A 25,775-nucleotide genomic window follows, 5' to 3' on the forward strand; every position below is an offset into this window, starting at 1 on the left:
GGCGGGTCTTGAGTCTTGATGGAGGTCACTCTGCCTTCTTGCTGGGCTGCAAAGAACTCAATCCAGGAGTGTGACATGCTAGTTGGCCTCTAGGGGATCCATTCTATCCGTTCTGAGACAGCCTGAAGGGTGTGGGGCAAGCTCTCTGTGGGCTCAGTAGGAAGAGCACTTGCAAGGCTATTCCAGGGGTCTCAATAGTCTGTGGGCAGGTACCAAGTCTTGATGGCAGTCACTGGGCTTTCTCTCGTGTGGGCTCAGGTGAGAGAGCGCTTCCAAGCCTTCTCTGCAGGCTCAGCCTTATACAGTTGGGTATAGGTATTCAGTCTTCCTTAAGCTTAGGATGGAAAGTGTTCCTGCTGTTCTTCTGAGCTCCCAGGGCCGCCCATCCTGGTGCAACTTGGGCCCGAAGTGTGCACCCCGGTTCAGTGAGTTCTGTGCAGCCTTTCCTGGGGTAGAACATGGCCAAAAGTAGTTTGCTCACCCTTCCCCTTAGGATGGAAAGCATTCCTGGTGCACTTCTGAGCTCCCAAGGACCTGTTCATATATAATTTCTCTTCTATATAATCTGTATATATATATAACATATAATCTCTATATTATACAATCCATATATAACATACAATATATAAAATATATAATATATATTACATAATCCATATATGTTATATTTTATATATATAATATTTAATCTCTATATTATATATATTATATATATGAAAAATCTTATGCACAAATAGTTTTATACACTCATATATATGTCTTATGTCTTATGTCTTATGTCTGTCCATGTGTCAAAAGATAGCGAGTCATTCTGAATATCTGGATACCACTTCTAAACAATGTTATTATAGCCATGTCACCATTATATATGTCAATAGGCATCTATATCACATTGAACATATAACATCTCAAATAGTTCTCTTGATTAGTAATGGACATTTTGATGCTTTTTTACCTAGCAAATGCTCAAGTCTTTTGGAGAAACTATGGAAGAGGAAATGAAAATTAAAACTAACAGACCAAAACTACATTTATTTCTCATGATTTGGGGTATCTCCTCTACTCTTATTGAAATAGCAGACAGTGGCAAATTTCTTCGAAGAAGAAAAAGAAGATGAAGAAGAAGAACAACAACAAGTTTGTCTGTAGCCTTGGTTGTCCTGGAACTCACTCTGAACACCAGGTTGGCCTTGAACAGTCTTGGAGGAGTCCAACCTACTGCATTCTCAAGTCAGTGTGCAACTTCTTCAACAACTACACAAGCAACAATTCATGTGAGATTCAACACACGTGGATCTATATGAAATGAATAATTATAGAACATTCTATGCACATGAACAGAAACACTAGGTGGAAAATAGAAGAATCCATAGCTGTCATGCGAACACTGACACACCATTAGCATGTTCCCACTGAAACACAGGAACACAATTGCCAACGAAGTTTCTCTTCTGTAAGAATTTAAAGGAATTCATTTCAACAAGAATGGGGGATATTTAAGCAAAATAGGTAAAGGTAATGATATCATGGTATGAAATTAAGAAAGCACAGACTTTAAGCTGCTTCAGAAAATGAAACCAAGATTTCAAATTCTACTAAAATGATAGCAGTTAAAAATCATTGAATATCAGTGTGAAGACAAAAGACAATACAGACACTGTTTAAAACTATGCAGAGACACTAAGTAATGCTTATCTTGACAGCATCATTTTAGGAAATAGGAAATTTCACTATGAAAGAAACAGAATCTAAAGAACTTTCAAAAACATCAAAGTTAAAAGATCAGGAAACAAACCTAAAGCACGATTTTTCCTATTTTTACAGGATGCTAAATTTACAGTAAGGAAAATCATCTAATACTGAAATGAAGATACAAAAGAGAGAAAAATCGAATGGGGCCTTCATTATCGCTGACCTGCAGTCATATAAATTATGTTTTCTCCAAGTACTCATTCTTACATATAAAGTCAGTGACATGTGAAATGGGATAATAACAGTTTCACAGTAGATTATTTCAGAATCATTTCTAGATAAACAGATGGTAGCAAAACCCATCTCATGTCTCACTTGCATTTTTTTAAGAATTTTTTCCCTCAGAGTTTGTATTTTAGCTGTTGGGTATCGGTATCCTGTAGAATATATGTACCTGCTCTGTGTCTGTGCCTGGTGCTCGCTAAGGTCAGAAAAAGACATCCTGTTTCCTGACCTGAAGTTATACATGGCATGCTGGGAACTGAACCCATGTCCTCTTCAGAGCAGCAAGGACTATTAACTGCTGACTCATTAAACAGTGTTCACTCTCCCCATCCTCCGAATTCCATGTTCAATATCACTTGAACTTCTCACCGCAGCTAACTCAGTCCCTCCAAAATACCTGGTACATTTGCTTCTGTCTCCTCCCTTTCCAGTTTTTAGGGTTCTTTGTTCTGTTTCACAGGTGAGCAGGTCTGGGTGACCAGTGAGCCCTGCACATGAGAAAAAGTTCAGTCAGAAAGACCCTCTATTTCTAAGACAGTACTGTGCTCAGGAGATAGAGACAAACTAACTGAAGACTATAGTGACCCTGCACATGAGAAAGAGTTCAGTCAGAGAGACCCTCTATTTCTAAGACAGTACTGTGCTCAGGAGATAGAGACAAACTAACTGAAGACTATAGTGACCCTGCACATGAGAAAGAGTTCAGTCAGAAAGACCCTCTATTTCTAAGACAGTACTGTGCTCAGTCAATAGAGACAAACTAACTGACGACTATAGTGACCCTGCACATGAGAAAGAAATTCTTCCCAAAGCACCACAGTTCTCTGTGCAGTAGAGAAAGAGAATACATAATAAGAGGATTCTCTAAATGATTCCCCAAATGACATGCGGTTTCCAAATATTAAACTTAGAGACCATTTTCAGTTAGTCTAACTTGAGTCCCACCACTGCTAATCAAAGTTCAAACAAAATACAAGGGTAGACATAATTTGGATGACAGCTCCACTGTGTTTTAGAATTTACCATGGAATAAAAATGGAAGACTAACACCTCCACAAGGACACACATAAAGAACATAGTATCATGTGATGCATTTTCCATTCCTCCCCCTTTGAGGATTTCACTTTCCTCTGTGAGATGACACTTATACGATTGCAGAGTTTTCCCATGAACCCTGACAAGGAGCAAGGGAAACTGCAAGAAAACTATTCTCATCTATAGAATTCAGACTGCTGCACTTCTGCAATATCCAATCTCTATACAAAGCCAGCTGAGCAGGGTCCAACCATTGTCCCACCTTCTGAGAGCATCCAGAGTCACAGCTCTGACTCCTAACAAATCCTGAAATTAAAAATCAAGAGGAGTTTAGCCATCTGTGTTCCTGCACTGCTTTACTGAGCCCTCGGAAGGCAGAGGCAGGCAGATCCTGTGAGGCCAGCTTGGTCTGCCTGGTGAAATCTGAGACAGACTGGGACAGAGTGAAACTCTCACTCTATAAAACAAAGGCAAGGCTAAACCATGCCAAGGCAGTTTAGTCATGTATCCATGGGTAGAGTGCTTTCGTTGGACTAAAGAGACAAAAGACAAAGACAACTTTCTCATATACTTTAGTAATCAAAATTACTTAAAAGATGCTTTCCAATTTCATCCTAATCTATAGTGAGTTTTCTAACTATAAAGATTGTTTGACTTGATATTCTGCACAGAGGTGTGTGAGGAATATACTCTGTCTTTCTGGACTTTAATTGTAGTATTATGAAGTCAGCACACAGACACATTTCTAGATGTTATTTTTAATCACAGAGTTTGTATAGCTCAGATGGAAAACTAATGGAAGCAAAACTTTTTAAATAAATGTTAATGTTTGCAATCAAATCTTCCCTAGTCCTGTAAGAGATTAATACCTTAAAAGCTCCCTGGGGATGCCTAGTCTCCAGATGCAAAGACCACTCTTTGAATGGGAAAGTGGTAGAGCAGGGGAGGTAGAAAACATGGATAAATTTAAATTTCAAGAGCTTTGTCATTGCCACCACAATAGCAAAGAGCATAGTGTTGGCTAAGAAGAGACTCTGACAAGCTGGATCATGGCTTTGGCAGGCCTTGGACTTCCCTCTGCCTTGCTTAAAACCATGAGACCACATTTCTAAAGGTAGCTGCCAAGGTCTGTTATTTATTTGTCCATTTCCTCCTCCTGAGGCTGACTGCTAAGGTCAAGCTATCAATGTATTATAATCCAGAGATCAAAAGCACCCCCCTTGGATCGCCTAATTAACATGCCCAATCAAAATATCCCTGCCTCTTTATCCTAGCCCTTTCTTACAACCTGCAAGGTTATTTGTGGATGTTTTTCTGCTTCAGTCAGAAAGCAACCACTTTACCTTTTCTTCTCTGCTTATTAAAGGATCTCTCATGAACACTGGTGTTTGGCGGTAGTTTTTGCCTAATCTGGGGTCTGAGGGAAATCCCTGCTCTGCAGTCTCTCCTAACAAGGGCTCTACCCGATTATTCTGTGAATATCCAGGCAACCATAAACTGAGGGGGGGGGGGGATTAGACTAAGTCCCAGTTCATATGATCGGATATACACTAACCCATTTACGATCCGCAGCAAAATTTTGAGATCTGGCGTCCTTATTCGCAGCAGAAGAGCCTGATCAAGTCCTGCTCCCAGCTCTGCAGCTTCCCTGACTTGGGAGGTTCCAGAGCCACCAAGCTGCGGTTCCCACCGCTGCGCTGCTGACTCTCCAGGCCTGAAGCCAGGAAACTGCGTCTGTGGAGAGTTTTAGGAGTTCAGGAGAGAACAAAGCTCTAGTGTTCCACAATCTATCTGGAGTCCTAAGAATCCCAGAGCTCCCTCTGGAATGGTGGGTTTTCCCCTTTCTCTCCTTAAGGTCCTAAGTGAGTCCTCTGGCCCCACCTCCTACACAGTGTCTGTTCCAGATGTTCATGGCTCCTCCTACCTCCTTCAGCTGTCCGTTAGTTTGACCACCCCGTTATTTGGCTCCTCATTATCTTGTGTCTACCACTCTTCCGACTCTCCTATGAAACTCATTCTCTCCCCCTTGCCACTCTGGATTAGAAATGGCTTGTAGGCAAAGATTTCTCTTGGGAGGGGACTGTTCAGCAAGCTTAACAAAGTCAATAAAAAATATATCCCTCTCACTTGTGATGCAGAAGACAAGAAAGCAACAGAGGATATGATAAGCTGTTTAACTCCACTAGATTCAGGCTCAGCTTTGGAGTCAACTGATTGATGTGCAGTGAGGGGGGAGTCCTTCGACTGCACCGCTGTGCTCCTCAGAGTGAGCAAGGCCTGTCTGACTCTGAATTCAAGTCCAAGTTTGCTCTTTATAAGATCCTGGATACAGTTCACAAATCCTGTCTGGGAAGTGTCCTTGTAGGGAAGAATGGGGGCAAAGATGCTATTAATATAGAAGCAGGAGCTACATAAACATCCTGTATTCTTTCATGAGTTCCTTGAATGTGCCCTGATTTTGCTATCAGACTTAATAAAACTAATATTCTGAAGCCACTGAGTGCTTCATTAGACTTTCTTTGGACCTGTGCTGGCATTGTTCTGCCGACAAGCACAGTCACATGAGTAAAACAAGTAACTTACTTAGATGATCAAGTGTAGCTTTTGCAGTGTGTGTTTCACTAAAGGGAGAACCCTTCTTCAGAGTGGCTGTGACATTCAAACAGCAGCGAAGCCAAAGAGATGTGGGAGTGGGAGAGGGAGAGGATTTAAAATTTGGCTATTACAACATAAAAGGGTGAACACATCCCCCATGCTTTTGAGCCCTTTTTCTGTTGTTTTGGTTTTGCATTCAGGAGAGACAGGTTTTCTCTGTACAGCCCTGGCTGTCCTGGAACTGACACTGTATACCAGGTTGTCCTCGAACTTAGAGACCTGCCTCCCTCTGCTGCCTGAGTGCAAGGAATAAAGGCACGCACCACCACTGTCTAGCATGGATGTCTATCTTAAAAGGTTTTATTCAGGGTGACAAAGCACCTTCGAGACAGAAGGAAGAGGATATCTGCAAATTCAAAGCCAGATTTGTCTACATAGGATGTTCTAGGATGTCAGACATAAATGGTGAGACTCTGTCTCAAAATTTAAAAATAAATAAATAAAACCCCTAAACAAATGTTGTTTTCCAAAATGTTTTCTATAGGATAATTTCTATATCAAATTTCAATGCTAAGTACCATTGAATAACATAAAACTGTTGCTTAAAATCCTTGAGATGGATCTGAGAGTTGGCTCAGTGGCTCTTGTGCAGAATGAGAGTTCGATTCCCACCACTCACATTTGGACAGTAAAAGTTTGTAGCTCCAGTTTCAGAGATCAAAGCTGTCTTCTGACCTTTGCAGATAAAGGTAAACACATGGGATACATAGCCAAATGCAGGCATGACACATCTACATATAAACTAATAAAATAGATCAATCTAAAACTTATTGTCACCTACAAATGATTTGTGTTGGCTTCTCATAACTATATGGAGTTTCTGAGTGCAAGGCCAATCTGGTCTATATAGGGAGTTTCAGGATAGCCAGGGATAGATCCTGTCTCAAAAAAAAAAAAAAAAAAAAAAAGAAAAAAAAATTAATAATGCTGGCAGGAATCTACAATACTGAAAGTTGCATGCACAGGAGATTTATGCTCCATATGCATTTATAATATTTGAAGTTGTACGCATAGAAGATGTATGCTTGTTATTACGACATTTAAGAAAAACTATCATAGATATGCCAGAACTTTTAAGAGAAAAATCAGGATATTTTCATATAGTACACCTGTGACTACATTCAGAAAATATGTTACCTTTATTGTCACCACTGAGTAGGAACATAAAATTTTCCCATCCAAATGAAAAATGCTATATTCTAATCTACTTAAAAGTCTCAAAGGAGACCTGGCATTAGGCAGTCCCTGCAGAGGAAAAACTGCAGACTAACAGGGGCACTTGTGTATCTTGTGGCCCCTTCACTGCTTTAAACTTGCTGATTTCCCCACTAAATTGTCTCCTACAGATATTATAGCACAAGAGCATTTAGCTTTAGACTGTACCCATTTACACCATACAGGCCATAAAATCTTTACTCCTATTGCTCAATGAGTAAAGGAGGGGAGAATCAAATGTCAACAAACACTTGTAATTGATCCTTGCTCTATCATATTCTCCTTAACTAGCAATCAGTTTTTAAGAGTGCATTTTCTCTGCATTTTCAACTTTCACTTGCAGATTACTGTGGAAGGGTAAGGAATCATTAAGCAGCTGGCAAACTACAGGAATTTTTTTTCATATGAGCTGAATTTGTGATTACAAAAATGGTTCAACCTTCTCCCATTTCACAGGCAGAAACTTATTTTATTGGTAGCTTATCTATTGGTGCAGGGGAAGAATTCATGGTCCAGATATTCATCAACCTACTAATGCCTCTTTTTCTCACTCCAACAAGTGGAATTAGATGTTTTGATTCATCTATTACAATTAGTTCATAAGCCCCTAAATATTGTTTCAGATTCTGCTAATGTTGTAGGATTATTTCCAGCAATTTACCTTGATTTTGCCTTCAGATCATACTGTGCTCACATTACTACAGTGTCCTGTTTGTGTTATGCCTATACATTTCTTTGGGCTGTACCTCAATCTTCAGATAATGCTTCTGCTGCATGCCCTTCTCATAGAAACTTTTGTTCTTATGGGACCACATACTTTTATAAAAACTAGCAACAGCAGTAAAAATTACTACAGTCGTAATATAGTACTAGAAACTTTAAAAACTCCTGTAAAGAATACAATATTAATTCCTTGTATTTTTCAAGATCGGAGCACATATATTTAAAAAATAAATAAAAGGGGGGAGTACCAGGGATATTTTTATGTTTCTTATTTACTCTTAATCTTTAAATTTTGCCTCAAAGTGATCTATACTCAAGAGCTTAAAAGCATTTCTCTACAGAACATTATAAACTGCTTCTAGAGTGTAGATTCTAGACAGACCCATGTGGTTTAGACAGTTGGAGACTTGGAAGCCCAGTTATCTGAGGGGGACTGGGCAGGGATATATATCCATATATATATGGGTCACTGCAGACGGAGCCACTGAAGCATTATAGGCTTTTTCTTATGCTTCTCTGGCTCCAGGTCATCAAGGATGATAGCAGAGGTTAAGAGAGACAGGAAAAGTCACCAGAAAGATAACAACCCTCTAGCTGAAGGTTACAAGGTTTGGCCATATCATCAGAAGTCAAGTCTGCCTACCTGGACCCACATTAAGGCACAAAAGGTAAGATATTCTATAATGCACACCCTATGTCACCATACAATCTTTTTCTAGTGATGTTATATGCTTTGACCTGTGAATCTGTAGTGCATGCCTCTAAATGTATCTATACAGCTGCTGTTACCTTTACTAATGACTCTGTGTTTATGACTGGACCATGTCACCATAACAGATGCATTCACATATCTGAAAAAAAAAAAAGACTGTGTTAATTTTTCCTTAGGATCTGAATCACTTCCTGTTTTTATAGGACATAACATTTGTATTCCTCTTTGAAGGCAAATATGGTCTGATATATTACCAGGCACCCGAACTCCTGATCATATATGTTTTCAAGCTATGTGCTGAACTTTTCTGGCCAATGTAATAAATAATGTAACCAGCAGTACTGGACATAGATTAAATCCTGTTTATATTACTTTTTATAAAAATTATAAATGTCCCTGTTCTTTCATCCAGATGCTGAAGTAGAAAGAAAGAAAGAAAGAAAGAAAGGAAGGAAGGAAGGAAGGAAGGAAGGAAGGAAGGAAGGAAGACCATACATCATGGTGATCCTGTTAACTGACTGGGGCCCTCATGAGATTTGTTTCTAACTGTTGGATAACAGTCAATGGTGTAATTAAAATCTGTTGGTCCTATGCCATGTTCATAATTACACTTTTTAAAAATTCTGAACCCACAAGGCTAATAGCTTGGTATGATGGAGATTGAGCTCCCCCTAGGCCTAGGATTTGGTTTAATAATTAACTGGAACTCAACGATAGCATGCTTGAAAAACCTTGGCAGCATTAGCTTCAAATCAGGTCCAGAAATTTTAGACACACCTGTTCCAGTAATTACTCTACTATTGTAACCCCTTTCATATAATTTCTTGTGAAAAGGTGCTCTATGTTTTTGCTATAGGTAACCTTAACATTAATCCTAATCTGAATAGTGGTTATTTTTATTGTAAATTATAGTATTATGACTACCTGTAACTGACCAGGGCATAGAAAGAAGGGCCTGTTGTAGCTACTATGATAAAAGTCCTTGATAGATTTCTAAAAAGAACAAACTGTTTTATTAAATGGCTTATTGTTACCATCATTGGAATAATCACCATTGCAACAGTTTGACTCTCATAGTTTATGAGTAAGACAATCATTGATGAACAAATAGAATCAGATCTAGAAGAGTTAGAACAGATGGTTAATTTGTAGGAGAATCAGATCATAAATATGAAAAAAAACCAAATGTCTATGAAATGTGATTGGAATTCCACTTACTTTTGTATCACCCCCAAAGAATCAAACCAACAAAATTACATGTGGAACACATCAAATACCACTTACAAGATTTCCAAGGGAATTTAAGTTTTGATGTTTTTAACATTTTCAGATAGCTTGTCAACTATTTATTACAAGGATATGGCTGGTAGAATAGTTAAATCATTAGGAATCCCATTCCTAGTAACAGATTATAACAAATAATGCTTTCACTGGCTTAATACTATTGTGTTGATAAATTTGCTTATTTATAGAATACTCATGCCTGAAATGACTAGATTTATCTACATCTTAAATGAAAATCACATACTGAGTTCAATAGTAAAAAGGGGAAGATGTCATAATATGGTCCATGAGTGAACTTATGAAAGGAGAGTTCTGAGTGCTTATGGGAAAACTCCAAGACACAGTTTTTCCATAATATGGTGTTGTTTCCAGAATGTACTTACATGCCTCTTCCACATGTAGTCAACAAAAGTGGATTTGCTTCCAACCAGTATTACAAATAAAAAAAGTGGGGTGTTTCCAAGGATTCTGCTCAAGTAGAATGGGTGTGTGTGTTCTGTTTATCTTAGAGACAGGATACCTCTGTGTAGCCTTGGCGGTCCTGGAACTCATTCTGTAGACAAGGCTAGCCTCAAATTCATCAAGATCCTCCCTCGTTTACCCTCCCCCACACAAGTGCTTGGATTAAAATTCTATCCCACTACTTCCTGGCTAAGAATTGTTTGTAAGCAATAAGGAATAAAGAAAACGACTGAAAGATCACCAAAGGGGCTTTGATCTGTACAGAATCCATGTGCAAAGGAGCTTTGACCTATGGAGTGCCTAAAATTGGCATTACATCTATGCAGACAATTGAGGTACCCTAATGGTTATGGTCAGTCCCTACTAAATTTGTGACTACTATCTGGAGCAGATCAGCTCTGAAGCAACAGCAATTGATACCAACTGTCATATGACCATTTGTTAATGTAGTACACTGGCTTGTCTAATGCCTATAAACCTTTGTGTTTTCGTGTCTGTGTATGAAACTTCTATTACTATGCTTTGTGGTTTTACTAATACTTCGCCAACTTTGAGTACTGAAAAATATTTTTCCTGCACATTCTTGGGGATTTTCTCGCTGTGCATGAGCATACATGTTGTCATAACCACAAATCACTGTAAAGTTCTCACCATCTCGCTATTGATAGGTTTTCACTCCAGAACAAATATTTTGAAGGTGAAAAGGGGGGGTGGTGGTTATCTTTATTAAAGCACTTTCTTGGGTTTTCTTTTAGAAAGAATTTCCAGATGTCTGGTGGAGAAAGGTTTTGACAAATCCAATATTATTTCTTCGGAGTCTCCAGAAAGAAATTTTTATTGTGTAGTGAGGCATGAATATAGCACATTGGCAAACATATTTCTCTTAAATATACATTTTCTGCTGTTTGTCATTTCATAGAATAACTAAAGGCTTGGTGACACTCTTCAGATTAACACATATTATTTCTATTATGAAATTCTTAGGTTGAATGAGTAAAATATTTTAATGAAAGGCTTTTAACAGTGTTAGCATTTCAGTTTTTTTTCTAACTATAAACTTTTGAAGTTGTCCAAGATTTAAATATGCCATAAAGGCCTTACCAGGGTTTTCAGGTTCACAATGTTCCTCTGCAGTGGAACCTACAGTGGTCTCTAAGGACAGGTCTCTAAAAGCATACACCACATTATTTACTATAGAAAGTTTTCTCCTTAGTATGAATTTTGTGATGTCTTCTAAGATTTGCCAATGTGGTAAAAGATTTGTCACATTCACTGCATTTGTAAGGTTTCTCTCCTGTATGAATCCTGTAATGGATGTTAAGGTGTGATAAGTGATAGAAGGCCTTGCCACATTCTTTACAAGCATGCGGTTTTTCTCCTGCATGAATTTTCTGATGTGTTCTGAGAGATGAACATTTTGTAAACGATTTCTCACATTCATCACATTTGTAAGGTTTCTCTCCAGTATGGATTCTGTAATGAACTTTCAGATGTGATAGTTGATAGAAGGCCTTACCACATTCTTTACACACATGAGTTTTCTCTCCCGAATGGATTTTCTGATGTGTTCTGAGAGATGAATGTTTGGCAAAGGATTTGTCACATTCTTCACATTTGTAGAGCTTTGTAGCATGAGTGCTCTGATGTCTCCTACAAGTTGAGCAGTGTGTAAAAGATTTTTCACATTTACTGCATTTGTAAGGTTTCTCTCCAGTATGGATTCTTTCATGGCTTTTAAGACAGGACAACTGGGAAAAGCCCTTACCACATTCTTTACATTGGTAAGGCTTCTCTCCAGTATGGATTCTGTAATGGACTTTAAGGTATGACAACTTATAAAAGCACTTACCACATTTTTTACATTTGTAAGGTTTCTCTCCAGCATGAATTTTCTGATGTGTCCTAAGGGTTGAACACTGGGTAAAGGATTTCTCACACTCCTTACATTTGTATGGTTTCTCTCCAGTATGAGTTCTGGCATGTTTTTTAAGTTGTGACAACATATAAAAGGACTTTCCACATTCCTTACATTTGAAAGGTTTCTCTCCTGTATGAATCTTCTCATGTGCTCTAAGAGATGAGCACCGGGTAAAAGATTTGTCACATTCCTGACATTTATATAGTTTTCCAGCATGCATGTTCTGATGTTCTCTAAGAGATGAGGAATAGGTAAAAGATTTATCACATTCCTTACATTTATATGGTTTCTCTCCAGTATGTATTCTGGCATGTTTTCTAAGTTGGGACACCATATAAAAGGACTTAATACATTCCTTACATTTGAAAGGTTTCTCTCCTGTATGAATCTTCTCATGTGCTCTAAGAGATGAGCACCGGGTAAAGAATTTGTCACATTTCCAACATTTGTACAAATTTCCCTCATGGATGTTCTGATGTTCTCTAAGAGAGAAGCAGTAGGTAATAGATCTGTCACATTCCTCACATTTGAAAGGCTTTTCTCCGGGATGGATTCTGTAATGGCTTTTAAGATCTGGTAACCACCTAAAAGCCTTATCACATTGTGTGCATATCCATGGCTTCTCTCCAGTATAAATCCTCTGATGTGTACTGAGGCTCGAGTCGATCCCAAATCCTGTTCTATATTTCTGACACATCCATGGCTTCTCTCCAGTGTAGATCCTCTGATGTGCACTGAGGCTCGAGTCGATCCTAAATCCTGTTCTATATTTCTGACACTTCCATGGGTTCTCTCCACTATGGTTTCTTAGCTGGACAAGTTTTGGGGTAGCGCCAAAAGTTTTATTAGATACTTTATATTCTTTCCCTCCTTTGTAGATTCCATGACAATGATTTATGTTTGAAAATAAACTTAAATATTTGCCATAGTCATTATATTTGAAAGGTTCTTCTCCAGTGTGCATACTTTCATGTCTACTGAGGTTTGCTGATTCAATACAAGAATCCCTGTGGTTACCAAATCTGTATTTGTTGCAGATTTCTGGAATATTATTTGTTTTGCAAAGTATCCATCCAGAAAATTCCTGAAGCATTTTGCTAAGTTCATTATATTCACTGGACTTCCACTGCATATCCACATGCTCATAGATGATACTCTTTGAGTCTTGATCCAAGACCTCACATTCACTGCACATTCGATGATTCTCTGCAGAATGAGTATAATGAGGAAAAAGAGGATTTGAGGAATGATTAAATAGATTCAATATCTGAGTTCTCTGAGATAAGTAAATACAATTCTTTAGAATAGCACTTTCTGCAGAGGCTTTTCTACCATTCCTTATTACTGTGTGGAAACCAGTGTATGAATGCTTAATACCTGTAATCTGATCTCCATCACTGATAAGTCTTTCCATTCTTATCTAAACTGCATACTTTACAAAAAGTAGAACAAATAGTTGAAGATACAAGAGTGAAATTGGGAACAGAGCTCTGACGGATTGTTTTTGAAATATATTACTCTGTCTAATTGTTTTTCCCAGAAATATTGAAGAAACATTTAACATTAAATTCAAACGATCTCCGCTTAATAAGTGTACTGCTATGCAATCCATGCTTAGAATATTCAAATTTCTTTTAACTTTAAAAACTTTTATATAAACTTGATTGAGCTAGGTATGATACGGCACAATGTTAATCCCAGCATTTATCAGATACTAACAGATCTTTGTGAATTCCAGGTCAGCCTGGACTACATAGTAAATCAAGGACAGCCAGAACTTCATAGAGAGATCCTGTCTCAAAAGCATACAAATAAGCAAAAACACACTGATAGAAATTTTTTTAATGATTCATTAAAATTCACCAAAAACAGTAGATTTGAAGAAGATATTTTTACTAAGTATCCAAGGCTATAGCTGAAGCAGGGCAAGGATGTCACGGGTAGTTGTTATGTATACTGCCTGATAGCTACAAACTCAGCCCTGTGTTTCCTGTCTTTCCTTAAATAGAAATTGCCAAGTTTGCTCCCTTTATTGATTTCTAAGATTATATTCTGGAAGAATCTTTGTGTGTTCTCCCATGAAGACATAAAGATACAGCTGTAAGAGAGTAAATTATAGAGTTGTTCTACCTCATGGACTCATATTAGATGTACAGTGTACAACATTACTCAAGCCTGAGGATATCAGTAAGGTGGTGGTATAGAACATTTCATATCCTCATGCTACCACGTAGTGCATAACAAAAACATTCACTAACGGCATTGTCCAGTGAGCTCTCGAAACAGTCCGGAGCTGGCCACTAGACAGTAGAGCAGGATACTAAATGTATAAGAAACAAGAATGACTACTTCTTAGATATACATGTAACTTTTTTTTTCCAATTAGAATACTAAAACTAGAGAGACCAAGACAGAAAGCCCAGCTATTGAAAAGTAACGAATTCTGTGTGAGATGGATAAGCAAAGAGAACTGGAACAGAGCAGATGTTCAAGTCAACAGCAAAAACAGGGCTCAGAAAACTGAACATGGGACTATGAGAGATTCACCAGAGAAAATAACTTCTTTGCCATTGTCTTGGTCCTACACAGGACTTAATTGAAAGTATAGTGTATTAAGAGTGAAATTCTAATTCTCTGTTGTTGGTGGTTTTTTGTTTTTACTGGGGTTTTTTTGTTGTTGTTGTTGTTCTGTTTTGTTTTGTTTTTCCTGAGACAGAGTTTTTTTTATACTCTTCACTGTTCTGGAACTTGCTCTATAGACCAGGCTGATCTTGAACTCACAGAGATCTGCCTCTCTCTGTCATTAAAGTGCGCACCACCACTGCAAAATTCCAATTTTTCTTGATCAGAATATCAGTACCAAAGACACTAGAGACCAGAAAGTGTTTAGGATTTGAATGTGTTTCTATATGAAATCACTTTAAAACCAGTTGAAATATTTTCAGGTGCTGGCTTTAGCGAGCCCTGTGGTATGCAAATGTAGAAGAATAATAGAACATCATGACTGAAATTTATAACAGAATGCAAACAATAAACTGAATACAAAGAATAAAGAAGTTACTAAGATAGAGGGAGTTATGAAGAATACAGAACACTTCGTAAAAACTGTTAGTATGTTCTTTATTTATAATGATTTTCTTTAAATATTCCCAAAGTAAAAAGATGCAAAAATGTTTCAAGAATGAAACAGAGCACATGGTGCCAATATAGTCCTTAAGTCCCAGCAGTTGGAAGAGGCAGCAGATCTCTATGAGTTCAAGGATGGCCTGGTCTACAAAGTGATTCCAGGACAGCCAAGGCTACACAGAAAAACCTTGTCTCAAAATGCAAACACATAAACAAAACACTTGAGGCAGAGTGGCTGCAGAGATGGTTCAGTGGATAAGAGCACTGGATCATATGTCTTATATCCAGGCTGAATATGCAACATTCACATGACAGCTCACAACCCTGTGAAACTCTAGTTCCAGGGCATCCAAAGGCATCAGGTGCACTAGTGGTGCACAGACATACATTTAGACAAAGCCTCTATACACAGAAAATTGAAATTAAAATAAAAACAAATTGAAACAAAACAAGTTTAATATATGTATATTATATGAAACTTATAATACATGTATATTACAATACACACATACACACATATTAGCTATGAGTCCATTTCAAACCTAAGGATACAAAATACTGAATAGAGAAATTGGCAATGCCCAGTGTAGGCTCATATATTTGCATGCTTAGTCCTCAACAGAAAAGTGTGACTCTGCCTGCTGTCTGGATGAAAATATAAGGAGTTCTGCTATTTGGCACCATGCTGTCCTTTCTGCCTGCCACCCATGCTCCCCCATGATCATAATGGACAGAACCTTTGAAACCATTTGAAAACCTCCAATTAAATACTTTCTTTCATTCCCTTGGTCATGATGTCTTTCCAGAACAATAGTGGCCTGTCTCATAAAAACAAAAGACAAAAATCAAATAAATAGACAAACAAAAGCAGAAAAGAACAAAGCAAAACAACACACACACACACACACACACACACACACACACACTCCCGATGAAAGTTTACATAGTCTTCTTCTGACCATATGGGAAGACAGGTGTAACAGCAGAGAGAAAACAGCTCCGCATGTGAAGACAATATGGAAGGATGATCACATTCCATAAGACCCTAAGCAATTCCTACCTAGTACCAAACACTATACAATTTGTGTAAGAAACACAGCAAATATTTCTAGAAATATACAGAATCTCAGGGAATTAAATGAAGTTGAGATGTCCTCATAGCAGAAAGAGTAACCATATAGAGAAGTTCAGAGAAACACACACACACACACACACACACACACACACACACACACACACACATTTTCTTTTTTTTTTTAAGACAGGGGTATACTATACCCAGCCAGCAAGAATTCACTCTGTAGACGGGTCTACCTGTTAACTCATGAATATCTGCCACCTACAGGCCAGTCTTTCACTGAGATTCACCCAGGGCTAGAATAAAAGGTATGCACAACCACACCCAGTTAAAGACACCATGATTAATAAGATAATGAAGTTATAGCAATGAAAACTACTTACTATTGGCCTAAAGACATGAATGGTTACTGAAAATCACTCTCCATTATCAAATAAAATTGCATTTGCATATTAGTAGTACTTCCAATAAGAACAAGAATGTCTTCTAACATTTACAGTAGAATGCATCTTGAGGACATTGTACTAAGTAAATTTATCAAGATTCATCATACCAGGCAGTGGTGGCCCACATCTTTAAACCCAGCACTGGGCAAAGGCAGAGGGCAGAGGCAGGTGGATACCTGTGAGTTCGAGGTCAGCCTGGTCTACAGAGCCAGTTCCAGGATAGACACATAGAGAAACCCTGTCTGGAAAAAAACAACACAAACAAACAAGTCTCTCAGTAGACAGAACACGGTAGACTGTTTTATGTGTCCCTCTCTCTTTACCTTCCAGGGCATAGAGATTTGCTGCAGACATGTGACCAGGTCTGCCTTGCACACGGTAACACATGCACATTAGAAAGTGGCACAACACAAACAGTTAGCACATTATTCTGTTGGGTCCTACAGGACTTACCAGATGTCTGAGAGATGACATAACAGAAGGCTCTAGATGTTATTTGCTATTCGTTATTTCACGTAAGATGTTTTCACATATTTATGGAAGTCTTAAATAGATACCCCTGGAGCACTGCCAGGCCCTGACCCCAGCATGTACTGATGATTGCTATTGTCCTGAAACTGATCTGCTATCTCTTCTGTTTTATTTTCAATCTCTCTTTCTTGGAAATATACTTCCCCCATTACTCAGAGCTAATAAATGAAACAGATGCAGTTCTCAGGAATGAGGAATGGAGGTGGTCATGAGGCTGTGGGTAACAAGGAATGGGCTTTCCATTTGGCCTTTAGGGCCATGGGATGGGATCTAGACAATATAGTCAGAGAGGCCATAAAAACCTACAAAGTTCTTTGTAGAAATAGCTCATTGTAGACTTGGTCAAACTTGGAGTTAGGAGACATATATGCCTTCTGGTTCACTAGGTGCTGCATTAAGTAGCCAGGAAAAACTTGGGGACATCAAGGATAGAGATATGGCCTCAAGAAGAAAAGGCATGAATAGAAAAAGAACAAGAAATCTATATTTAAAAAAACCCAAGCAAATGATAGCTGGGTCTATGTTATAGGAGGAAGACTTGTATGTGATTTAAAACAGTATTAGAAGGAGAGTAAAGAGGATTGGGGATGACAATATCTAGAGAGATATTACAGAGCATAGCTGCTTCACCTGCAGAAATTTTAATACTTTCTAAGAAATTATTTTAACCTTAGAAGTCTGTCACCTTTCTGTTCTTAAATGAAAAGTTATGAAAGACTGCTGACTGCTGTATTAGGAAACTGCAAGAGTTGTGCCCAGCTACCGGTGAAGAACAGGCTGTGTAAACTTACGTAAATTTAGGATTTCTTAAAAACTTATTAACAATGGTCAAAGCCTTGATGATATTACTTTAGTAAAGAAAATACTAAGTATAGGCTCTCTGGTTGGAAGAAGGAAAATGAGTGAGAAGATTAAGGAAGGAAAAGGCATGAGAAAAACAAAGAAGGTAAGAAAAAAGGAAAGAGAAAGCACTTGAACTGACAGTCTGCATCCAGTACTAACTTCAAGTCATGATTGAATCAGGGCAGCTCCCATTTCTCCCTTTCCCTCCTCATGCTGAGACCAGACCTCCAAAAGGGAAAACATCAGATAACAGAAAGAAGTATCATTAACATAATTTACCTAGTTTCCTATAGTTTCTATAACAGCTACTCAGAGTCTACACACCTATAAAGTAGGTATATATCAAGGATGAGTTAGGAATTCTGCACGAATAATGTTCTCACCGACAGAGACCAGGTTGCTGTAAGTCTCCAACATCACATCAATGTACAAAGCCCTCTGAGAAGAGTCCAGGTGTTCCCACTCCTCCTGGGAGAAATCCACAGCCACATCACGGAATGTCAACAGATCCTGTAATGAAAATGTTTACCATGTGCAGAGACCTTGCCTGGATACAGGGGCATAAGGAAAGCAGGGATTTTTTTTTTTCTCTGTAAATGAAAAAGCACAGTTATTCAGTAAAATGCTTTCTGGAATCAAAAACACATTTTCCAACTCTGGAAAACCAGGATGACACCATATTTTCAGAAACAATATTCTTTTAGGGTATATAAGACATAAATTTAAGGTCTGGACAGAGAAATATACTTTCTATAAAGGCAGTGTTAATTTTAAACATAAAATTTGTGATGAGTAAAATTGTGCCTCTAAGTATCAAAATAGTAGATGTCACTAAAACAGTGACATTGGGTCAGTGTTCTCTGCAGCTGGGCTTTATTGGATTATACTCAGTTATAGGATTGAGCTCAGTTTGGGATGCTAATGCTTTAGGATCCATGCTTCAGTGCCACAATTTTTTTAATAGCAAAGAGGCAGAACTTGGGAAGCAGAATCTATGGATGAATTTAAAGTCAAAGGGTTTTAAATGCCGGGTATGGCAGAACATACCTTAAATCCCAGCACTCAGTAGTTAGAGGTAGGCAGATAGATCTCTTTGCATTCCAGGCTTATATAGTGAGTTGCAAACCAAGGCTGCAAAGTAAGACTCTGTCTCAAAATAATAAATAAATAATGTAAATAAGTCTGTCAGAGAGTCTTGGTTTTCTCATAGTAAGAAGGGAATAACAATATAAATCATCGATTCCCCAAACATTCATAAATGAGATTATTTTATGAGGCCAGGTACATGCCTTTGATCTCAGCACTCGGGAGGCAGAGACAGGCAGACCTCGAGGTCTACATCAAGTCCAGGACAGCCAGGGCTGTTACACAGAAAACTTCTGCCTTGAAAAACAAACAAAAAATTATTTTATGAAATTTTGGCAACTATGAATTACATATAAAAATCAGCAATAGTCACGATGAGATAATATAATTATTTTTTTCTAAAAATATACATAACCTAAGAAAGATAGATAACAATTTCACAAATTTCAGAAATGTTTCATCCCTGAAGAGTTACCAAGGATGCAGGGGGAGAGGGAGTGGTCTAAGACCTTAATTCCTCAACTTGGCAGAGGCAGAGGCAGAGGAGGCAGAGGAGGCAGAGGAGGCAGAGGCAGAGGCAGAGGCAGAGGCAGAGGCAGGCAGATCTCTATGGTTCTAGGACAACTTGGAGCTTGGACTAAAGAGGAAGTTCCAGGCCAGAGAAACCCTGTCTTAAAAACAAGAGAGAGAGAGAGAGAGAGAGAGAGAGAGGGAGGGAGGGAGGGAGGGAGGGAGGGAGGGAGGAGGAGGGGGGAGGGAGGGAGGGAATATAAGAGAGGAAGAGAGGGAGGGAGGGAGGGAGGAAGGAAGGAAGGAAGGAAGGAAGGAAGGAAGGAAGGAAGGAAGGAGAGAAGCAAAGAATCTACAGCCTGAATCTACTGACAAGAGTATCACTTTAGCCCAGTGGCTTTCAATCTTCCTAATGATGTGACTCTTTAATATAGCTCTTCATGCTGTAGTGAGCCTCAACCATAAAATTAATTTTGTTATTCCTACATAACTGTTCTTTGTTACTTTTTTGAATTGTAATGTAAACACTTTTGGAGACAGAGGTTTGTCAGAGGGGTCATCGCACAGATTAAGAACCACTGCTTGAAGTCAACACACACAGAACTAAGTGTTCCACATTCTCTAGAGAGCTTCAATACTCTGTATTAGACAGGGTGTGGTCTTGTCAGGATCAAGCTGACCACATACCCTGTTTATGTACTGAGGCTTATTAATCTTAAGAAATTCTATAACCACATGTTCCACTTAGGACCAATCAGAATAAAGGTCGGTTAGAACTGTTACTGTTTAGCTAACCAAAATAGCTTGAGTCAGGGCTGACCACTGGCCAGCACTTCCTGACTCTGCACATAAGCTCATGGTGGGTTTTGCCTATATACACAGGTTCTGGGAAACATTTGTGGTTGCAATTTAGCTTCAGACTCTATACTGTGTGTGTCCCTGATCAATTAGTCTTGGGGTATGCTTTCAATGAACTAGCCTGTTTAACTGAGATAAGTGTCTGAATGTTTTATCTGACAATTTTGAGACCTCAACAATATATAAGGATATATATATATACAAACACACACACACATACATAAACATATACACACATTCTCTGCAGCAACTGGGGATCAATACATTTCTTTGATCATTAGTCACAGAGGAATACACTTTCAGAACACAGGTCTTAAATTAATTTGCCTTCACAAACTTAAGTCTGGGGAGGACAGATGAAGGGAAGGCTGTGATTCACTGGAGATGTATGTTTACATGGTTAATTTTATCTACCAGAAGAAAAAAACCAAACACTTCAGATAACATAAACACAGAATTAAAGGCCTGCAGTGAACCTGGTGAGGGTGCAGTGGTGTATGCCTTTAGCCCCAGCACTTAGAAGGCAGAGGCAGATAGATCGTGAGTTTGAGGCCAGTCAGAAGAACCAGACACATAGCTGTTGTACAGATGAGGACTGGGCATGACACTGACCTGGAAGGTCTTTACTGGAGAACCAGCCATTTCTCCTGTTGCCCTTCTTCAGCCTCCTGTCCTTGCACTTCTGTACCTAAAATTAATATTAAAAGCTGTTAGGAAGCCAGACAATGGTGGTGCTTGCCTTTAATGGCAGCACTTAGGAGGCAGAGCCAGGGGATCTCTGTGAATCTGGTCTACAGAGCTAGCTCCAGGACAGACAAGGCTATACACAGAGAAACGGCCTCTAAAACAAATAAACAAAAGTTGTGATCTCAGGTCATAGCATGGCAGTGGCCGAAGAGCAAAAGCTGCCCACAGCAAAGGAATATCAGATACAGAACAACAAAGCAGCAGAGACCATCTGTAATGTTACCAAAACACCAAAATCTCAAGCTAAAGAGTAGAACAGTTTCCTCAACCAAGTATCAACCCACCCAGAAAATATAAACCTGGGCCTACTCTCTCCCACTGTGCAGTGACTCACAAGCCTTTATGTTCTGGAAGAGTGAACTAGCTACGTAACAATGGGAAAACATGTTCATAAATGAAACTACAGATCTGCCCAGTCAGCATGCACACGCATGGTCCTAAACAACGACAAACATGAGATACAAAGCAGGAGGAAGAATATGGAGATATACTGTCAGTCAGAATCTGAACTCACTGCAACCCTATGCAAGTAAGTATGTAGCTTCCTAAACAACCAAAGAAAAAAATTTCATTAGATCTATCTATATTACATATGTGGTTTTGTTTAGAATTACTTCTAACCAAAACATATACTTACAATGAGATGACTTTTAAAATCACTTCATACTGGAAAAAAGAAGATGCCAAAATTAAATTTATAAAGGACTAAGCTGTAAGAATATCAATGAAAGGCAAAAGAGCTCAGAAAAAAAGAATAAGACATGGAAGACATAGAGATAAAAAGATCAAACTGTCTGTCCTTTCCTCTCAGTGATTTCTTCAACTATAAATTAATAATGCCCAAAGAAAGCATGCAAATAGAAACATCCCTCCAGACAATCAGAAAAACAAACAAACAAAAAAACAAAAACGAAAACTAAATGAAAACATTTCTATACAGGAATTCACTTAAGACCTAAGAACAGAGAAATGCTGAGTGGAGGAATTGTGTAAAAGCATTTCATTAATGTAGACAGCAGTAAAGAAGAAGACTTGAGAGGCAAAGGTGGCTCAGTGGTTTGAGCACTGACTGCTCCTCCAGAAGTCCTGAGTTCAATTCCTAGCAACCACATGGTGGCTCACAACCATTTATAATGGGATCCAATGCCCTCTTCTGGTGTCTGAAGACAACAACACTGTACTCACATAAAATAAATAAATCTTTAAAAAAATTTTTTAAAAGGAAAGAAAGAAGATTGGATATAATTATTGTAGGTCACAGAAAAAGTCAAATCCATCAAAAATACATATCAATAGTGATAAAATATTCCATTTATTAGAAAGTTTTGTGGTCAATATGAGTGTATTTCACATAACCATTCCCAAATACCTGAAGCAACCACTTACAGAAGGGTAGGAAAAAACCAGACTGTGATACTAGGGAACTTAAGCATCCATACACCATTAAGTGACATAATAACATCAGAGCACTGCTAAGAAAAGACCAGCATCAATAGCACAGGAAAAGACTATACCTAGCAGCCTTCCAGAAAGCCATCCACAAAAAACAGATGTCTCACTATCTTCTCAAACTTCATGGAGCATGTATGCTGTGGTCAAATCTTAGAAACAGAACAAGACTCCAGAAGGTGGTAGTGCATGCCCTTAATCAATCCCAGTGCTAGGGAAGCAGAAGCAGGTGGATCTCTTGAGTTCAAAGTCAGCTTGGTCTACAGATCCAATTGCTGGAAATCAGATATCAACAGCAGAAGGAAAACAGAAGAACACAAAAAAAAATGAAAACCAACAGATCGTATGTGCTTATTCAAACATGTAAAGACAATGTAGAAGGAGGTTTGTCTTCTGTATATTTTCCAAGAAATTCCTACCAAGATCTCTGCATTTTTGTTGGAACAGAGAAAGTGATATTACATTGTGGGAAACAACAAATAGTTCAAACATCTTCAAAGGAAGATCAAACCCAGAGGAAATTTGAAAATCTGTTAAAATTACAGCAATAAACCCACTGAATGTTGACCTAATGACAGTCAGGAGGCATCATCAGGAGAACAATGAACATGGAGCTTAATAGTTTAGAAACATACTAGGCAATGCTTTATCAAAATACTGCTGGCATTGTTTTAGGAAATGGAGAAACTGACCATAAAATATATAGAATCTGAGGGAGCTCCAAAAAGCTCCAAAATTCAGAGAACAGAGGAAAAACTGAGAGGCACCAATTTTCCTAAATCTATATTAAAATTATAATAACAAAAACTATTTAATGTTGGTCTCAAGATATGATCAATGAAATGAATTCAAGATGGATACCACCCATTTCATGCAGAGTCAAATAAAATTACACTTGCTTCTTACTATTAATTCTTACACAGGAAGTCTTTCAACACCAACAATAGAATAATCCCAAGGAGACTATTCTCAGTGGAAGTCTCTAGAATCATTCTTAGTAAAACAGAATGTGACAAAATGAATTGCATGTCCTGTTTCTACTGTCACGTAAGCTTCCTCACCAATCCTGCCTCAATTTTCCTCAACATACCTGGATCCTTTGCTACTGTCTTCTCTCTGTTCACCATCCAGGGTTCCCTGTTCCACGTCATCAGTGAGTCCTGGATATGAGAAAGAGATTCATCAGTCAGTACCAGGATTTCTAACACAGTACTATGCTCAATTAGATAAAGAGAAAACTAAATAGAGAATTTCACAAGTGATTCACCATCTGTCAGGCAGTGTCAGAATACTGAAAATATTCAGGGAGTGTTTTCAGTTTGCATAACTTAAATCCTATCTCTTATCACAGCTCAGCCAAAACTAAGGGGCAGGAAAGATGGTTCAGTAACCATCTTTAGAGCACCAGGGACCAGCAGTCACACTGTGACTCACCACCAATCCCAAGGCATATTGGACCTCCTCTTCCAGCCTTTACAGCACAATGCATGAAAGTGGTATAGACATACATGTAAGCAAAAACATATGAGCAAATAAAAATTAAAAAATTAAAACCCTCAGGAGTACAAATGAAGCTTCATGATTGAGATGCCAATATACATTACTGAGTTTCTGAGTTTATCATGGAGCAAAGATGAAAGAAACCGAACACTTCCCTAGACGAGAAACATGAGGAATAAAGAACACTTCATATTAATGCTCTTTCCTGCTTTGAGCATCTTTCACTGTAATGAGATGTGATGTGAGGTCCATTCACATGAAGGTCACAAACATGCAGCCCAATTTAAGAAGGAACCTAAGGATAAGAAAATAAGAGTTCAAGAAAACTATCCTCACACACAGTCACCAAAGGGCTGTGCTTCTTATTGTATAGTCTCTCTAGAATAAGCACTCTGAGACACCAAGGTCAGCCAAAGAACAGATGTCACAGATGGACTGAGGGACAGCTCTGAAAGGCCAGTTCCTATTTGCATTCTATAGTCCACAAGTACAGGGCAGGACCTCCCAGAAGCATAAAGGCTTTTCAAATGCAGGTTACAGCAGACAGATGTAAGCTTTGTGGGTAAGGTTGCTAAGGGCAAGACTTTTGTTTCAGACACAATGCTCCAGTCATTCTGTTCCAACTTATAAGATGAAGTTGTAGAACACCGTTTTAAGTAAATCATTAAATAAATCAGTAATTCTGTATCAAATGAATGGTCTTTTCTACCTTATTCTATTTTCATTCTAACATGAAGTCTCTATGCAAAAAGCCCCCTGAGCAGAGTGTAGGCATCCCCCTTTTCCTGGGAGAAGTCCACAACCATATCACAGAAAATCAACAAATCCTGAAATAAAAAGCAACAGTTTGGCTACGTGCCCAAGAGTAAAGTGCAGTTTACGAACCAAGGAGACATTGGATTAGACACTCTTTTCTGATATAAGTAAGCAGCCACAATTATTCAGGTCCTTTCTACTGTGGCTTTGTAACTGGACATACTGATATCCTCACACTCAGCATGCATAGGTTGCCTTTCTGGACTTTAAGATGTAACATTAAAACCCTCACACCCGAATACAAGATTTTAACTACTGTACTTACATCACAGAATGGCAAGTTAGTGATAAAGTTCTACATAGTAAATATTAAGTGTTATAGCCTTAACTGTGGAGTTTGCGAAAATATATTTGTGATTCTTCTGTCGATCCTTATTAACACTTTTTTTTTTTTTAGGTTGACAATCCACCGGCTCTAAATGCTACTCTTTTGAGAAGCTTGGGTAATTTAGAGTGCTTTGTTTCCGAACTTACAAAGAGAATTGTGAGGTTATTTTTAAGAGAATATGTTGAAAACCTTAAAAAAAAAAAAAAAATCGAGATTAGTCCAGTTCATTCGAGGCCGTGAGAGCAGGGTCGTAATGAGTAGGTCAGAAACCGACCGCGCCCTGCTCCGCTCTGACCTGGGAGGCTCCAGGGCCTCGGGGCAGCGCTCCCCCGTGCGCCGCGACTGCGGACTCTCCCAGGACGTCCCGCGCAGCACCCGCGGCCTAAGGGAGCTTTCACGTCTCCGCAAGGCCCCGGACAGTGTCGGCCCAAGTTCCGCACTAGGTGTCCCCCGAAATTCCTTAGGGAAACGGCGAG

General features: G+C 38.6%; 1 protein-coding gene across 1 annotated transcript; it reads right to left on the reverse strand.

Annotated features, from left to right (window-relative positions):
• Window positions 1–3,512: 3,512 nt before the first annotated feature.
• LOC308413702 (uncharacterized protein) lies at window positions 3,513–25,775 on the reverse strand (the record flags this gene model as incomplete). Its single annotated transcript, XM_080908724.1, has 9 exons — window positions 25,595–25,775; window positions 23,746–23,815; window positions 21,072–21,147; window positions 18,389–18,515; window positions 11,424–13,187; window positions 7,629–7,732; window positions 5,140–5,370; window positions 4,576–4,746; window positions 3,513–3,545 (listed from the first exon to the last, which is right to left on the reverse strand). The coding sequence occupies exons 3-9, from the start codon at window positions 21,099–21,101 to the stop codon at window positions 3,513–3,515; spliced, it is 2,460 nt and encodes an 819-aa protein (XP_080764850.1). The 5' UTR covers window positions 21,102–21,147; window positions 23,746–23,815; window positions 25,595–25,775.

This window comes from Micromys minutus (assembly GCF_963924665.1).
Source record: "Micromys minutus genome assembly, chromosome: 32".
Classification (NCBI taxonomy): domain Eukaryota; kingdom Metazoa; phylum Chordata; class Mammalia; order Rodentia; family Muridae; genus Micromys; species Micromys minutus.